The sequence below is a fragment of the Anolis sagrei genome, chromosome 2 (genome assembly GCF_037176765.1).
Source record: "Anolis sagrei isolate rAnoSag1 chromosome 2, rAnoSag1.mat, whole genome shotgun sequence".
Taxonomy (NCBI): domain Eukaryota; kingdom Metazoa; phylum Chordata; class Lepidosauria; order Squamata; family Dactyloidae; genus Anolis; species Anolis sagrei.
Window position 1 is genome coordinate 42,876,824 of NC_090022.1, and position 18,983 is coordinate 42,895,806.

At 37.5% G+C, this 18,983-nt stretch overlaps 1 protein-coding gene across 5 annotated transcripts in view; it reads left to right on the plus strand.

The window, feature by feature from the left end:
- CHL1 (cell adhesion molecule L1 like) overlaps positions 1-18,983 on the plus strand; it is a 296,469-nt gene that overhangs the window by 261,725 nt on the left and 15,761 nt on the right. For all 5 annotated transcript variants that reach the window (XM_060766330.2, XM_067463473.1, XM_060766329.2 and 2 more), the window contains 10 exons: positions 587-752; positions 3,366-3,490; positions 4,068-4,169; positions 4,393-4,590; positions 7,339-7,409; positions 9,325-9,544; positions 12,145-12,260; positions 12,372-12,576; positions 13,027-13,149; positions 17,161-17,340. In XM_060766330.2, the coding sequence (XP_060622313.2) occupies positions 587-752; positions 3,366-3,490; positions 4,068-4,169; positions 4,393-4,590; positions 7,339-7,409; positions 9,325-9,544; positions 12,145-12,260; positions 12,372-12,576; positions 13,027-13,149; positions 17,161-17,340 (1,506 nt within the window). The remainder of the gene's footprint in view (positions 1-586; positions 753-3,365; positions 3,491-4,067; positions 4,170-4,392; positions 4,591-7,338; positions 7,410-9,324; positions 9,545-12,144; positions 12,261-12,371; positions 12,577-13,026; positions 13,150-17,160; positions 17,341-18,983) is intronic.

The following is an 18,983-nucleotide window of genomic DNA, read 5'->3' on the forward strand; positions in this document are numbered from 1 at the left end:
ATGACATTGGATTCACATAGAGTAGTGGTTCTCAACCTATGGGTCCCCAGATTTTTGGCCCTCAGCTCCCAGAAATCCTAACAGCTAGTAAGCTGTCTGGAATTTTGGGGAGTTGTAGACCAAAACACCTGTGGACCCACATGTTGAGAACCACTGATTTAGAGACTCACCACTGGTGGCATCCCATGTCTGTCACTCCAGTGAATCACACACATGAGCTGGGGCTGAGAAGATCATTGCATGGCAGACAGTTGGCCAAAGCCTAGATCTAATCTAGCCTGGGCCAAGCTGGTTAAAGCTGTAATCAGTAAAAGTTATAGCAATATTTTCCTCCAGAATTCTATGCATTTCTTTGCCAAAGCACACCTCTTGGCCTCTCTTCTGGGGGCAACTTAGTAGTTCTAAGGAAAAGTAGAAAACTTCCCCAGAAGACTCTATCAATCTCAAAATCACAAATACCAGAATTTCACTGGAAGGAGTTACAATAATTAATGTGACAAAATACACCCTGAAAGTATTTTTATTTACATTTTATATCGCAAATGCATGACAGAAGTGTTTATACTTATCTTTATTGATTTATCAGATGCTACCAAAATTTCAGTTGTACCCAAGAATCCACAAGTTTTGAAAGACCACCCAGTATTGTTAAGATGTCATTCAGAATATGATCCTCATTTGAAAGACCACTTTCAGATTTCTTGGAGGAAGGACGGTGAGGAGCTTGGAAAGAATGACACTGATGAAGAGAGGTAATAAAAGATTATTACTCTTAATGGCCATTCCTTTTAATAACTAAGGATTGCTTTGAATAACCACATGCCTGGTTTCTTTACAGGACACACATTGTTCTGGGATACAAAACAAGTTGTTCAGTTGTAGTTGTATTTTTGCTGAGCAAAATGAATTCATAATTCTTGTATAAAACATGCATATAAAATGTAGTCATGTTTCAGTATTCACACATTTTGAATTTTTTAAAAAATTATCTTTATTGAGTATTGACAAGAAAAAAGAAGAAAGGGAAAAAAGAAAAAAAGAAAATTTAAAATTTTTGGAATGTTTTGATATATTTTCTTATAACTATGTACAAAACTGGGAAGATGATATACAGGTTCATGAAAATACATTATTTGGTGGGGAGTGTCTTTCAAAAATGCTTATTTGCAACAAAATGTGCACTCTTGTGTTATTTAAAAAACACCAACATTGATGCAGAAATTAGTCTATAATCAAAAAGATGTCACACACACCCCAAATTTAGAAAATGAAGGCAGGTATGCTTGTCAATTATCACTTGACTAATTTAATAATAATGGCAACAGAAAAAAACTAATTTCTACTGAATAAAAAAATCCACCTAATGTAGTGTTATTGATACTGACTGGGAGCAACTTTTCCATATACCAAGTACATTTTTTCATCAACCTCATTGAAGATGCCAAGAATTAAAATTGGAACTTTTAACAAGCAAATTAAGTATTTTTAAAAACGAACAGACTCATTTATACATGTAAAAGTATCACACAATAATATGTTATCCATGTAAAAACTAATACAGTTAGCTGGAAATGTTCACTGCACCATTAACACACAGGAATCTTTGATCTGCAGTGGTATTTAAGAGATACAATCCCTCAGTTATCCCTCTGTTGCATCTGATTCTCCTGGTGAAGAGAGGTTTATTTTCCTTCATAAAGTCAATAGAATCTTCTTTCTTGGTTTTATTAAAGTTCTGTACAAGTTCTTAATGCCTATCATTGGCAAGGGTGAAGGGAGAATTATAATTCCCTTCTCTCTCAATAGGATATTAAAGCAGATTATCTTGTCTGTAGACTCTCACAGTGTGTTTCAGAATTGTGCTAGAGTGACATCTAGTGGCTAGTATGTTGTTCTAAAAATCCACGATCTGTTTTTGTATAAAGGCCATCCCCAAGTTAAGAACAAGATAGGTTATGTAGGTTTGTTCTTAAGTTGAATTTGCTTGTAAATTGGAATGGGTACAGTTTTTATGTATAACTCCAGCCATATACGTGTGTGTGTGTGTTCTGTATAGCATAGGGAAAGGTTAACAGCTCTGTGGTATTTGTTTTACTGCCTATGCTCCTGTTCAGAAGATTTCACCTGACTTTCTGTCCCTGTGGTTATTGGATTTTGAAAAATCTGGCTTGTTGTGGAAACAAAGAAATCCCCATGGGGAAAAGAAATCTTCAGATGGGAATAAAACAGTTGCTTAGAAAATGTGAGAGTGTGTGAAAATAAGGGCATACACTAGGCTTGTGCAATCTGGGTAAACCTTGATTGGTTTCAGTGTCCTGGATTTTGGTGGGTGCTCCAATCCATTTTTCAGAAGCTTCTGAATTCAGGATGACTAAAATCCATTTTTGATCCCGGAAGACAAAATATTTGTTTTCAATCCAGCCCATTGGCAGCAATGGTGGGGGGGGGGGGGGGCTTCCCAGTTTTAAAGCAAGGGCTTAAGAACCCCCCCCCCCCCTTCTGCTATTATTTCCCTTCTCTTAGAGGAGACTCAGGTTTAAGCTAAATGGGAACTAAACAAGATATAAAAGAAAAGAGGGAGAGATGCACCACATAGTATGAATTCTGAATAGGACTGGACAGTCTTCTACTCCTTAGTCTAATGGTTCCAAAATTAATAATTATATTTCTTTCCTCTTTTTTGCTCTTTCCTGTTTTGAACAAAATGACCTGTTTGTGATGTTTTTTTAGCCACTAATCCAATCCAAGGAATTGGATCCCCTCTTTAAACATGATTAATTTATGTATATGTAAACTATTTCTTCTTCTTTTCATTGGTAATCAGCACTAGCAATGACCTATCCAAAGGCTTAACATCTGCCAGGGCAGGGGAAGAATAAAAATGATATTAATAGGAGCATTATAGTCGTCCTGCTTGATGCAGGATCTTTGTTATAGTTAACATTCAGAAATCTTATTCATTTTAACTTTTGAGGCTGTGTCACAGAGTTTTAGAAGTTTCTGTATAGCTTATGGTCTATTATGCTCAGAAGGAAAGTTTAAACCCAAAGAAAAATAAAGGAAATGGTTAGATCGCCAACAACTGGAAACTGGTGTAATTCAGTTGGAGGCACTTGAAACTCTACTAAGAATAATGGTTGCAGGATTTGCTTATCTCTGTGTTTATGTGAATGTTTGTAATCCGTTTGCTACATAAGATGTAACTTTAGCCCTTCTAATATAGAAAATGACTTGGTTATTGTGAGTTCATTTCAGTGTGAAAACTCTCACACTGTGTAAGAGAGAGGGAGCACAGTAATCCCAATATGCTTGTTTTATCACTGTCTTATCATTTTGTATATCTTTTTATGTTTTTTTGTTAATAGAATAATTATGGAGGGGGACACATTGTTTATACAAAATGTGGAATTAGAAGATCAAGGAGTATACACATGTATAGGCAGTACATCATTGGACACTACAGCAGATGATTCTCGCATAACTGTCATGGGTAAGTGATTTTTATCTATTTCTTCACAAAATAAATCTCATTACTGATTTTAATCCTCAGGAAAGTATGTAGGCTTGTGTATCAGGTCATGAATTTTGTCCTGGAATTTGGGGGCCACTGCAGTATTCATCAGATTCACTTCAACACTTTCCACTGGTTCAGAATTGTATTTTTTATTGAACTCATTCTAACCTGCTTTGAATAATAGTCTAATTTGAACAGATGGTATAAATCTGTCTATATATGCAACATAATGAAATCCCATGGTGATAAAGCAGGTTCTGCCATCTCAAGTTACAAGTGAGGAAACGTGAGCACATTTTTAATTATCCTCTCCAAATAAAACAAAAATAAATCAGTGCAGGTAGAAAATTAAGACAGCATGGAGAAAGTTTGGCTAGAAGCTTTCTCCTTGTAGTGCTCAGTTATTCCTTTCCCCCAACCCACTATCCCAGACTGGGAGGGCTGGATATTGTGAATCCTCATTTAGCACCATATCACTTTAAAATGCTAAAAATAATGGGATGCTTGTAAACCACACTTCATCAGACTTTCTTGTTGCATCCCAATATTTTAGATGTTCCTGATTCTCCACAAAATCTCTACATCTCAGAAAAGGGGAACAGAAGTGTTAGGCTGTCGTGGAGTGCTGGAAGCACCAACAACAGTCCAATAAATGGTAAGAATAATTATGTCCTTGCTTCACTTTTATAAAGTGACAGCAGGTGATCAACATTAGAATAAACAAACTACCCTGAAAGCAGTGCTTAATGGGTTGTATTGTTGAAGGTTCTCTGCTGCTAATTTTCTTCTCTTCTAATCAGTCTGCTTCTTCCAGGAAAGCTACTTCCCTTAATTCACATGCATTGCTTGTTGCATTTTCTCTCCTTGTCTTCTTTTAGAATCTATTGTGGAGTTTGAAGAGAATCGATGGGAACCAAGAAGGTGGAGAGAATTAATCAGGGTCCCGGGGAATGATACTACAGCTGTCTTACCACTGGTCCCTTATGTAAATTACCAGTTCCGTGTGATATCCGTAAATGCTGTTGGGAGAAGTCAGCCTAGTGAAACATCAGAACGATATGAAACACCTCCAGCTGGTATTATTTATCTACTCTTTCCCTCTGTATTTTATTATGTTGTGTACAAGGAATAAGATATACCAGTGTACTAAAATCCTAGTATATAACAAAAATATTTGCTTTGATTGGACAGGGGAATTGTAGGCCTTGCATTCTAAATAATTTGCTAATCCCAAATAGAGCAGATGTATGAAAACAATTATTGAATATTGAATCTGTGTGTGCTTTAGGTGGGACTACCTAGTGTATTCCATTGTATTTCATAAAATGGAAGAAAGCTATGGTAGGGTGCTATCTTCCATTAGGCATTCATTTGGTCACCATGTGAAAGAAGACGATCCAATAGTTTGATATTTAATCTGATTCAAGAGGGATCTTTTAATGGCCAGGATTTATAATGGAATGCCATACAGGAAAGAGAAATGGGGTGTGGTAAATTATTATCTGTAGTCAAGTTAATCCTTCCCAAGAATTTTCTTTCTACGTTGTTACAAATATACAGATTTTTTAAAACTGTGTGATGGTTCTTTATAGTAGCCACAGTATAACAGTGTGGGTTCATAACACATAGTGGCAAATCTATAATTGATCTATATTCAGTGGGAGTAGACAATCACATTGCTAACCCATGCAAATACCACCCTCACCTTTAGAACTCACCACAGGTAAAATAAGTCAAGAGGATAACATTTCCATTCCCTCCTTTCATTGAATGAAGCTGCAGACATAAAAAAAAGGGTTCCTGTTGCACGTCTTTGTTGCAGCCTCACTTGCTATCAGGAAGGGAAGGAGCTGATCAGAAGTTTTTAAAAAATGTCCTTCATTCAATCCAAACACGATGGGTTGTTTGGGGTGGAGCAGAAGCATTGGGCCAAAAGTTGTTACTTAAATATGCAAACCTAATCTAGGATTTTATGATGCTAAACATGAAGGCTTATATCAAATTGTTATTCCTAACTGGTTTAGAATCTAAATTGGGAAAAACATTATATATCGAATATTTGTATTTAGAAAAGAAAGTGCTCCAGTGGCATATGGCATAAAAACGGGAAACTGGAAAAATGAAAACTATAATATTCTCAATAAAGTCAATATAAATAATTGAGTAGACTTCAAGGTGAGTCTGAGTGAAAAAATATATCATAAATTGATGCTTACAATTTAAATCTATTGTTCATAATAGAGAGGGAATTCCACAGGGCAGAAACTAAAACACAAAATGAATGACCAAGAGACAGTTATGTAGATCTCTCAAAAATATTTGTCCTGGAAACTGGTAGGATTAAGACAAAGAGCCAGACATAGAGGAAAATGAATATAATGAAAATGAATATTATATGATGTCAGTCATTCAGTAGTGGTAGTGGGTACCAGAGACTTCCTGACACTGCTCACTGATGGATGGCTTCTATAGCCCATTATGTTCATTCTTCTTCAAAGTAACCCTCCAAACAATGTCCATAAGGTGAGGTCACCTGAGTTTTATATACCAATAGCAAACCATGTATATATTCACACTGCACACTAATAAGAAGAGTATGGTTATGCTTTAGCTACCATGGCACATCCTGTAGAATCCAGGGATTTTGCACTTGTTGAGGTTCATAGAAGCACTGTTCTTTATTAAAGCTCTTTGTCAGAAACCATAAGTACCTCATAAAGTTACAAATTCTAGGATTCTGTTGGGTGGAACCATGGTAGTTCCTGATGAATAGCAATGAGGAATAAAATAAGGAAGATTGAATTTTGGAAGTGGTCCTGGCTTAATGAAGTGAAAGTAAAAATGCATGTGTTCCCTTAATGTCAGTTTCTACTGATCCACTAAATTGAACTCCTTGATCTGGGTGGCCTATGCCTCAGTGCAATACATGTTAACCTTCCCAAATCAGTCAGAGTTCCTACAAACATTAATGTCATTTTTTCTTACTTTGTGTAGAAATAATTTCTGGATGGGACATTTAAAAAGATTTATAGCGAATCTTGTATCAGTATAGGACTTTATGAAATGTCTGTTCACAGTCAATTTCTCTTGATATAACATGAGCTAACTAGCTCCTAAAATTATTTTTATCAAACATCTGTTCTGCAAGGTTTGTTCATTTATATATTTCTAACGTTTTAAAATGTTGCTTCTATGCTGTCCCCAGCTATCCAGTTCCATGCCTCATTACCTTCTGTTTCCCTAATCCCATAGGGCAATCTCTTTAAGACAATCCCATTAGCATCTGGTACTTTGTAAAACTACCATTTTACTTCTATCCAATCATTGTGACCAAAATGACTGAAACCTTATTATTTGCATGCTTTTGTTAATCGTGCCTTTAATAAGTCACCACTCAATCATTTTATCTGAGGTTGTTCTGGATTGTACCTATCTGGTGACCATAATCAATACCATGGGATGTCATTTCTTGATACCATCTCCATAGATTTTTGGACTATAGCTTGTATAATCCTTTGTAATTTCTCACATTGGATTAAGCTGGTAAGAGCTGTAGATCATGACACTTGATGTTTTAAGGTAGTAACACTATCTACTCCTTTTGATTAATGTACAATTAACATTACCGAGAAATACTAATAATTAGGGGACAGTTAATTGAATACTGATCAAATGAAGTAAAGTTAAAGCATATAAGTTAAAGCAAGTCACTTTGGGGAGATGGTGGCGGTGTATAAGAATAAAGTTATTATTATCATTATGGAGAGAAAATGATTGCTCAATTAAATGACTCACATTGTTGTTCTTGTTTTGTTCATGCGTAGCTCCAGATAAGAACCCAGAAAACATCAGAGTTGAAACTTCTAAACCACATGAGATGAATATGACTTGGGAGGTAATGCTTTGTTTTAATATTATGCTCAAAATTATTGTGATCTGCAGACACATACTTTTGAAATGAGCTACACAGCAGGGGTTTGGACTTGATGGCCCACATGGACTAATATGGACTAACATTACAGTTTTGCACTGTAATGCTGTCTTTATTAATGTTCATATCTTTTTATAAATCAAAACAATTAAACTATCTGTTCAGGTCTCCAGATAAAATAAATATTGCTGTTGATTGCTGTTTTGGGGTTTGTCTACATGAGCTCAAAAACCTAGAGTGAAACAGAAGTCACTCCTGGATGTCTTCATGACATCCAGGGATTTCCTATTCTTCATGTGGGGTAAACTGGGATAATCCAGTCTATCCCCATACTAAGGAAAGCTGGGGGATGTTCTGGAGTTGGATCATGCCTGCATGTCTGGGACAAAGTGGACAGCAGATTGGCTATGATGAAAACCCATCTGTTGCCCACATTTGCTGATGTTGCCACCTTCTTTTCCCTGTGCAAGAAAAAAGGGAAATTGCTCCTTCCTTCTCCCTGGCCATGTTTGCACAATTGCCTATAGTCAGTGGGGGGGGGGGGGGGGGCATGGAATGGCCAGGAGTTCTCCAGCAGTGACAGGGACATGAAAGTTAAGATAACAACTGGACTCAATCATTTTTACCCCAGCAGCAGGACAATGTAAACTTGGGTCAGGGAATAGAGTGTGTAAAACCTCTAGAGCATTGGTTCTCAACCTGTGGGTCCCCAGATGTTTTGGCCTTCAACTCCCAGAAATTCTAACAGCTGGTAAACTGGCTGGGATTTCTGGGAGTGATAGGCCAAAACACCTGGGGACCCACAAGTTGAAAACCATTGCTCTAGAGTGCACTCTGGATTGGCCCTTGAATAATTACTAGGTGTGGACAAATCCTTTGTTGCTGGAGGTTTCATTTAAAAGAAATAATAACCATTCAACATGTACAGTATGTACTCCTGGTACAATCAGTGGCAGTTCTCAGCACCTCCAGTAACATTTGATTCCTATTCACACTATATGCAGATACTCAGTTGGCATCAAATGACATCATGGTCCAGTATTTGCTGTGAAAGCTCTCATTTCTTTGTATTAGAGTGGAAGAGCCCTGTAACATCTAAATAAACTGGTTGAAACGTATCAAATCCCTCTCCATGTATTTATATATGCATTAATGTTGTTTACCACAATGAAATCATAACAGCAGTTATTACTTATATCATCATAACATGATGGCACATGGTAATTGAGAAGTAAATAAAAGTAGCACAATACCTTGCCCTGAAGGATCTTTCAAAGTCCGTTTTGAAAGAATAAATGGTCAAAGAGAAAAGGAAAGGCAGAAACAAGTTGATGCCTATTGTTGCTGTTTAAATGGGTCCTAGCTATAAGAATGCTTCTAACTATTCATAAAAATAATGTGATCCATTATCCATTTAGTTGAACATGTTTTTTTGTTGTTTGTTCTGAATGTTTAATACTCCACAGAATAGTTATATGGTTTAATGGCCAATCTGTCGTGAAACATTTTTTAAAAATCTGCCATACTACAACCACAATAAAGGTAACAGACTTCCCTCTGAGTTGGTTTTTCTGGGGGAAAACTGAAGCAAACTTATTACAAATTAAATGTTAATGTCTTCAACATAAAATAATATCATTTAATAATCTATATGCTTTCCATCCATCTGTTTCTTCTCTTACATGCCTTTTAAAGGTCACAATATGATTTCCCCGAGTTATCTTAAATTTACCTTTGCAGTATAGCTTTTTTTTCCTCCCTTGAAAAATTGCAACTGATTGTTGATAGCACTGTTTTCCCTCTAAATGCAGCATTTTGATTTATTTAGGGTTTTTTATTGCAACAATGTAGCTCGATTCATGTTTCATTTCATTCGCAGCCATTAAAACCTATGGAGCACAATGGACCTGGGCTGGAATATAAAGTGAACTGGCGGCAACAGGATGTTGCTGAGTGGGAGGAAGAAACAGTGCAAAAACATTTCTTGGTGCTGCAGAACACTCCTACTTTTGTACCTTATGATATCAAAGTCCAAGCAATGAACAACTTGGGGTCTGGCCCTGAACCTGATGTAATAACTGGCTACTCAAGTGAAGACAGTAAGTAACAGGAAAATATCTGCATGTAAGCTTGAACTAAATACACACATTGTACCCCATAGCATCTTAACCACATGGAAGGTGATCTGAGTGTGCAAGATACAGATCAGAGACTATATAATTGAATCAAAACAAGAATTTATTAACTGACAAGAATTTTAAGACTTTCTCTCCTACTGAGTCCCAGAGGAGCCCAGAGGGGCCAAAGAGGAGCAGGGGACAGAAGGGAAATATTGTGGGAAGGGTAAACACACACCCCCAATGGTAGGGAACACAACATAATAATTCCCTATGCTGCCTCACGATTTTCCCTACTGTCCCCTGCTTAACAAAATGCCATCTGAAGATGCCAGCCACAGACACACATAAAACATCAGAAGAAAATGCTGCTAGAACAAGGCCATACTGCCTGAAAATCATGCAGCATCCCAAAGTGTGATCTGATGAGGTCTATAGTCAGTTCTTACTTTTATTGCCACCTGCTTCATATTCTCCCAGTCTCCTCTGCCACCTCCTCTTATTCTCTGTTCCCTCATCCCATTACTATTCAATGAAATAACTTCAGTGGTAGCATGTGCTGATATTCATAAATAAACAAACAGCTTTGGAAGCATAGTAATACAAAACCAGCTGCCTTTTATTCCTAAATGGCATTTCCTTTCCAAATTGTACATTAACATCCACATGCTGCCTCAGTTAAGCATTGAGAAGTGTGTGCATGTGTGGTGTGTTTCATTCAAATTTTAAAACATCTGATATACATCTCCACATATATACGCCACATTCCCATCAGTATCATTGAGTTCACACTTTATGTGCACAAAATATCCCTTTGTTTTTTTAGCATTCTAAGTTATATGCAACATCATTGCTTTATTCTGTGATAGCTGCATCTTCCTTCCTCCTCTCCCATTATAACCTCCATTGCGATAAACTATGGTGGATTTTAATATAAGTGTGCAGGAAGTCATAATTGTAATAAAATGACTACAACTATAAGGCCATAACATAAAGCAATTGCTTCTTTTGTAAAACATGGAGCATTGGAAGCTCCTGCTTCCCTGTAGTGAAAAGTGAGGGAGAATTTCTCCAAAATCCCTTCTACTGCTAGGTTGCAGTTTTTACTTCTCTTATCTTGTTTAGACATGGATATGCATGTGCATGCACAAACAAACAGGAGATAATATAAGCCCCCTGTTGCAGTGGTAGAAATCACATTTGTCTGCAAGCAGCACATTTAAAAAAATACCTCCCCAATAGCTTTTAAGGATTTAAAGATTAAGATTACTAAAATGAGAAACCCCACTGTAACCATTTACAAGGGGGGACTGGAAAGTCCTTGATCTGAATGGAATATGCACAGTACGTTAGCATTTAACAGCAGGAGATGGAGACTGGGGCAGCAAAAGGTTTGCCAAATTGTTTAAAATTGTATATATTCACAGTTTTGCAGAGGAAACTTATTTAGTTCAGCAACTTGGCAAGCTCTTTACAATGTTATTATGCTTCCAGGGTGGGCAGCCTCTGGAAGGCTCACAGTATGGCATTGCATTTCTGAGGCAATTTTTTTTGTAGTCATCAGGTTCTTCTTGAAATCTGATAATCTAAACTTTCACAAAAGAAAACAGACCTAACTTTCATGACAATAGGACACTGTTGACATTGAATAAATGTTAAGGATAGATAGGAATAATGTCTAAGGAGTCAGGTGAAATTCATGCCAGATTTTAGAGAAATACATGGCTAAGCTAAGAATGTTGGGGCTGATTTTCTCCTCTTCCAAAGTGCACCACATCCTTTGCCATTTTTACAGATGCGTGAAACAAAAATTGGAGATCTTCAGAGGAGGGCAGGCCCCTTCTACACTGCCATATAATCCAGATTATCAAAGCAGATAATCCACATTATCTCCTTTAAACTGGATTATATGAGTCTATACTCCCATATAATCCAGTTCAAAGCAGATCTAGAAGGAGCCCCTGTTGCATATCCTTACACTTTGTGAAGTTGGGTAAGAGTTTTTTTTTTCTGTGGACATCCTAAGAAAGTTAGTTTGACCAGATCTCTTTTAAACTTCCATCTTCCAGCAAATATTGAATGGCATTTCAGTGTTTGAAACTGCTGTTTTAACTTTTTCAAAACTGAATTCTAGGATTGCTTTTCAGTCTGTTTCCAGATATTTTGAAGAGTATTTCAGTGTTTTAAAAATATTGTTTACCTTTGTATTAATTGGTCTTCATTTGTTCATCACCTTGGAAGTTCCTATGGGCTGGGATCTGATAAAGAAATACTTTAAATAATAGTCAGATTAGATATGTAGACTTTCCTGTGGCACACAATAATATGCTGTTAATATGATGCAATGCATATGTAATGCAGTAGCTGGCATCTGTTGGACAGCTCAGAGAAAACTGTCACCTTCTGTTGTTTTCACTACTGTTTTCATCTTATCACAATTGCTATTACTGCTCCCATTAGACTAACCAATGTAGACAGGATTAATCTGTTATTTTAAACCCACCATGCATGTGAAAATTATTTCAAAACACAGTGTGCTCAATGTAACAAATACAAATCCTACCCCCTATTCTTTTTTCCAGTTCCAGAAGCAGCTCCTTCTGATGTAATTGTGCAAGTCATCAATAGTACTTTAGCTAAAGCTATCTGGTCTACAATTCCAAAGGACAGAGTTCGTGGACACCTCAAAGGCTATAAGGTGTTTATTATTGTACTCCTTTATTAATCTTCATGCAGGTAATTTTGTGAGATACTTATGGGTCACAGGTGTGCCTGATCTCAAAAAGTTCAATCCTCCTTCCTACTATAGGTCAACTGGTGGAAAATACGAAGTCGCTTGGGTGAAAAAAGCCATCGCCTGGACAAACGGACCTTGCTGTTTAATGCAGATCGACACGACGGAATGATTCCTGGTCTAGATCCATTCAGTGAATACCGTTTAACTGTTTCTGCGTATAATTCCAAAGGGACAGGACCAGAAAGCCTCACATATGAATTCCAAACTCCAGAGGGAGGTAAAGAACAAGGAAACTTGGGAAGTCAAAGGAAACAGTAGCTAACTGCAGTTATCTCACTGCAGCTGTGTGTTATGTGCTAGTTAGCAGGTGGCAGGTAAAAAGAATGCCAGGAAGGGGAGCAAGTGGGTGGGAACCCCCCCCCCCCATAATTGGGAGCCTCAAACTAAAAGCATCCCTCCCAATCTCCGCAATAAAAGCTGGGAGACAAAACAAGGCACGGTTTACACCAAAAGAAGAAACCTAATCCATAGTTCTTGCAAGTGCAAACGTCCAGATGTTTGAGAATCCAGGTCAGGGGTCAGGGGTACACCTGTTCAGAGGGTGTTGTGTGCATTGTTGGTTGAGCCCAGTTGAGCCCAGTTGAATGATGCTGTATTCTTATTCAATCAACTGGAATGAACAAATATAAAGAAAATTACATATTACATGCCTTTTTCTGTTTTACAGTCCCTGAAAAACCACACTTCCTAAAGATATTAAATTTTGATAAAGATTCAGTAACATTGTCATGGGGACCACCTAAGAAACCAAATGGTATCATCACTGGATACATTTTGCAGTACCAGATGAGTAAGTATAGCTATGTCTTTCAAAAGAGGATGAAAGGATGTGTTAATTCTGAAGATGTCTGGGCCTGAGTTTGTAGATTTCCTAAAGGATTTCCTAGGTTTCGCACTTTTTCATTGTTTGTGCTGATTTTTTTTTAAAAAAAAATAAGGGACTGAAGATTTGAAATGGTGATTTATGTGAATCAGCCATTACATTGTAACCTTCAGGTCTATGCACAAAATATTTGGTCTCAACTTATTCTCATCAGAGAGTTATTCATGACTGTGTCTGTCTGTATATAACAAAAGAATAATAAATTGATGCATTTTCTTTTCTTTTTTTAAGACAAGAGGGATTTTACTGTCTCTTTGCACAATCTGTAAACATTCACAAGATCTATTTGCTGAACCAGAAATATTGGCTTTCCCCCACTTGCCAGTTTGACATTGTATGAATAAAAAAAGACAATTTTGTTTTATTAGTTTTTACAAATTTAATTTACATGTTACTGATCGTAGGAATGATACAGTGGCATAAAACACATAATTTAAACTATACTAAAAAGGATGACATTGGTTATAGTATAGTTGGTGATGACTTGAAATATTAAACCTTCCAATCAGGTATATAATTATATCAAAACTACTGCTACTGAAATTGTTACTCCATGGACCACTGCTGGTCTGTGAGCTACTAGTTACTAATCCATGGCACATTTCCAAGAAAGAAAGAAGCAATTATAGTCAATGGACACAAATGAGGAACCTTTGCTGTAGCATTAAGGGGAAGGAAGTGTTAGACCCATAGATTACATGACCTAAGAAGCAGCGGATTAGAGGTGTGGTCTTCAGGAAGGAAAGCATAATAGATAATTGAGGATTTGAATTTATTTGAGTTTCTTTAAAAAAACAAACAAACATTTTAGGCTTTAAATCCCTGTGGTTTTTAGAACTGCACTCTCTCATACAAATACATAAAATAAGATTTATTTGTTCGGTTGCTTCCGACTCTTGGTAACCTCATGGACCAACCCATGCCATAGCTCCCTGTTGGCAATGGCCAACCCCAGCTCCTTCAAAGTCAAACCAGTCACTTCAAGGATGCCATCCATTTTGCTCTCTGTCTGCCCCTCTTCCTTTTTCCTTCCATTTTCCCCAGCATCATTCTCTTCTCCAAGCTTTCCTGTCTTCTCATAATGAGGTCAAAGTACTTCAGATTTGCCTCTAATACCTAGAGTTGGATAGGTTCATTTGGAAGAGCCTAAAAGTTGTAAAAAAAAAACTTCCAACTGTTTACTTCTGAAGCAGTTTTGAACCATGCAGGAAAGGTGAGAGGGGCAAATCCGTATTTGAACTATTTACCTTTTTGGGGGGGAAATATTCCATAATGTTCAGATATCTCCCGATGTTATTTTAATTTTCACAATCATTAAGCAACTTTGGTAAAACCTAAAAAGTTTTACAATTTCATGCTTTCCATCAGCGAGGCAAGGAGAGATAAAGTGGGTGTGGGTAAGCGCAGCCATTGTTGTAGTTTGTGAAGGCCAAGCCACCAATGGTAGAGATTGCAAAAGGCCCTGTTGTTAAACTACATTTCCCACACTGCCTTAATGCTCATTAGCCAAAATGGCTGAAGGACCCCTATAGCTTAATAGCTGTCTGTAGCAGTCTTCGTCTAAATATAAAATAAACTGATTGAATCAATCTACAAAGGTGTCTAAAGAGAAGGCAGAAAAGCAATAAGCAACACAAACTCTTGCTTTTTCTGTCATCCTTACAATAAAGATATGTGTCCACCACAAAAGGGGAACCTCCATGAATCCCCACACCTTTGTTTTTGGCAAAATGTGTGCCTTGACTCCCCATGCTCTGTTTGCCATTATTTGCCACCATTTGCCACGAGTTTTCCTTTTTGCCATTTTTCCCTGACAGGGATCAAACTTGCAACCTCCCGGTCCTGGAGCGGTGCACTCTCTTAGGGAGCCACCAACTACTCTGTGACAATAGGGATTCAGAACTTATGCTTATTCACTTATACTTATTCACTTCAAGGATGCCATCCATTTTGCTCTCTGTCTGCCCCTCTTCCTTTTTCCATCCATTTTCCTTCCATTTTCCCCAGCATCATTCTCTTCTCCAGAGAAACCCCTTGATGGGGTTTCTCTGTATATGGTTTCTGTTCTCCACCAATTTAACACAGTTTGTGCCACACAAACAAAGTTTCTGGAATACAGCAACTACTTTCAAAGTAAAGACCACCCAATGAAACAGGAAATAATACTTTCAAACCAGGAACAGATTTTATTTATTATTTTTTAAAAAATTATAACAATTTTGAAAATCTTTCCCTGGCAGGGATTGAACTCATGACCTCCTGGTTCTGGGGCAGTGCACTCTCTCAGGGAGCCACCAGCCACTCTGTGGCAATAGTGATTCAGAATTTATACTTATTCACTTCCCAGTGGGAAACTAGTTCTTCTTTTCCCTCTAGCAGAGCCATTCTGGCCCCAATTCTCCAAAAACTTAAAGACATTCCTTCTTTCACTCCTCCCTTTAGAGTCCCCTAGGATTGATTCACCGGGGAGTCTGGCTTGCTAAGATACTTTGGAAAACTACATTTCCCATGCATATAAAATTCGCCAAAAATCCATGGATGGGTCAAAGGTTATGAAATTTGGTGAGCTAACAGTGGTCCCTGTGTTTTACCACTGTAGCAAGTTTCATCAAGATTTCTCTAAAAATGAGGGAGGGAGAATCCCCCGAAAACAGCACAGTGCCAGTGTTGTTTTTACCTACTGCCCATGCATGTCTGCCATTAACAAAGCAATTTGGAGGTTTTGGAAAGTTTTGAAATTATTATTTTTTTAAAAAAAAAAATCCAGACGTGACTTGAGAGTTGAACTATCAACATCCGAAACAAATTTTGAACTTCTTTTTTTTTTGGATCAAACAAGCCTACTAACATTCTTCCCTCCAGTGAGCAGTTGGGCTTTATTTCCTGGAGTATGGACTGATTTGACCATAAGGAAGGCTGAGCAAAGGAAGATAGGTGCTTTTGAACTGTGGTGCTGGAGGAAAATTCTTAGAGTGCTTTGGACCACAAGAAGATCAAGCCAGTCCATACTCCAGGAAATAAAGCAGGTGTGTTTATAGTAAATACACATTTCATATATAAAGGTCAAATCGAAAGGGCCAACTATTCAAGGATTCAGTGCTATCTGTATTCCTACAACAGTCTAATGTCATGATGGAGCAAGTAAATCTTAATTTTTCAGGGATTTCTTAAAGAGTTGTCATCTTAGTTTAGATTATAGTAATTGAATACTTGTCAATTTCTCCACAAATATAGCTATTTTCAGAGGTCATAGAATCCTAGAGTTGGAAGAGACCTCATGGGCCATCCAGTCCAACCCCCTGCCAGGAAGCAGGAATATTGCATTCAAATCACCCCTGACAGATGGCCATCCAGCCTCTGTTTAAAAGCTTCCAAAGAGGGAGCCTCCACCACACTCAGGGACAGAGAGTTCCACTGCTGAACAGGTCTCACAGTCAGGAAGTTCTTCCTCATGTTCAGATAGAATCTCCTTTCTTATAGTTTGAATCCAAAGGTCAAAGTCGGTCATTTTTGTTATATTCAATATTTTCAGTGGCTGTACTATGCCCCTCACCACTGCTTTTGCTTTTCTCTTTTTTCTTTTTATAGTGGTAGAATACTACTTAAGTTAAAAGTAATATTAAAATGTCACATTTTAACTTTCAGAAAATACATTTTGAACAGTGCATTGTTACTGAAGCTCCCATTCTGATCATAACAAAAGCTGCATGAAATGTTTATTTATTCTTTCATAGTGAATAGCCAGCGGGACATGGAAACAATGCATTTTACAAAGAGGTCAAAGCAATATAAACATCTTTAACTGTAGAGAATATTCATGGCCAAGCATTCCTGTACGTGAAGCATGTTTTCGAAATGTTTGTCTAATGTGAGTGTCTCTAAATGAAAACTAACCTTTGTTTTTTCTTCTGTTTTCAGTTAATGAAACTGATGACATTGGGCCTTTGCGGGAAATCAATATTACCAACCCGTCAACATTCAGCTTCAGACTTTCCAATCTGAACATCAGCACTAAATATAAGTTCTATGCAAGGGCCTGCACACTAGAAGGCTGTGGGAAACCAATCACAGAGGAAGGGATAACAATCGCAGAAGGCAGTAAGTTGAACAATTCTATGAGTTCAATTTTGATACCAAAATGTGTAGGTTCAATGCAGAGGAATGTGGAATATTTTTCTTTCATTTGCTCCTTTTAAAAAGCCAAGTCCCAAACACTAATCATAAGCACCAAAACTGTGCTGAGTCCCAAAGCACTGACATTTAAGCACTGACATTTAAGGCAGCATAGTTTTGATCTCGTGCTCAAAATATTGCAGATCTACCATTTGGTTTTTGAAGTATTTGTGAAATTGCTTCCTGAGATAATTCTCTGAAGACATGGATTTACTTTCCATTTGCTCAGTGTGTGGAAGAAATGTCACCACTTTGAAGTGTCCATACCACTGTCTCTTAAGCCCAGAAAGGATTTGATAAAAATAGCAATGAATGAAGTTGTTCTAGAGTTTGTAAAGTTGTTTAACAAATGAATTCAGCACCTATTTATTATGTGGAAAAGTATCGATTCCAAAGGGATATAGCAGTCTTGAGCTATTATCAGGTCTAAAATTATGGTGAACTTTACATTATTAGCTGAAGGCAAACTACTACTGTGGCCAGGGGTGAAAATGATTTAGCCACTCTTTCAACTTGTAATGGTCAGTAATTCACTAGCTGATCTACATTTAATTTCAAAACCATGAAGCCCCATTAGAACAATTAGGGCTGCTTCACTCTACTAAACTGCTACTAGATAAATAGCCTGGCCAGTCTACAACTCCAGCCCTGGGACTGAAGAACCTGTGAAAGATTAATTGGTAAAATTAAGTGAGATTGGCACACCAATTTGCCAACGGGAACAAGATAAGCAGAAGATGCCCAAGTTCATCAATGCGGCTAACGTTTAGTGGTAATCTGGACAGGCTAGAATCAAATATTTTCTTGTGTTTAATGAGTTAGCTGATTTGGAAGTGACACAACCTATTTAGGCCCCAAATAAAGATGGGTAACCTCACCAAAGGTTACTCATTTTAGGAAAAATAGTCAAACAGATAGTCTGGTTTTTTTTTTTAATAACTAGCAAAATGGAGATAGATAGATAGATAGATAGATAGATAGATAGATAGATAGATAGAACGATAGAAAGATATCTTTTATTTTTTACTATATCTTGTTTTCTGTACAAATTCTAATCTGTGCACGAGATTTAGGTCTGATGTATTGAATCACTACCACAACCCTGGACTCTATATTGGAGGAAAGTCAAGATATACATAGATGCATATCTCCACCCACTACTGAATGGTATTACTGTTTGTGTGTGCTTGTATGGCCAAGGTAGAACATTTTTTCTTTTAAAAAGAAAGACAAATGCTACTGCCGATTGAAAAGTGTTGAAAAGATTCTTCAGTATTAAACAACTACCGGCCAATTTCCAACCTCCTCTTTTTGGGCAAGGTTCTTGAGTGGGTGGTGGCCTCCCAACTCCAGGAATTCTTGGACGAAACTGATTATCTTCATCCATTGCAGTCTGGTTTTATGCCTGGCCATGATATGGAGACGGCTTTGGTCACTTTGGTGGATGACCTCTGAAGGGGACTAGACAGGGTGTGTGTCCCTGTTGGTTCTCCTGGACATCTCTGCGGCTTCTGATACCATCAACCATGGTATCCTTCTTGGATGGCTCTCTGGAATGGGTATTGGGG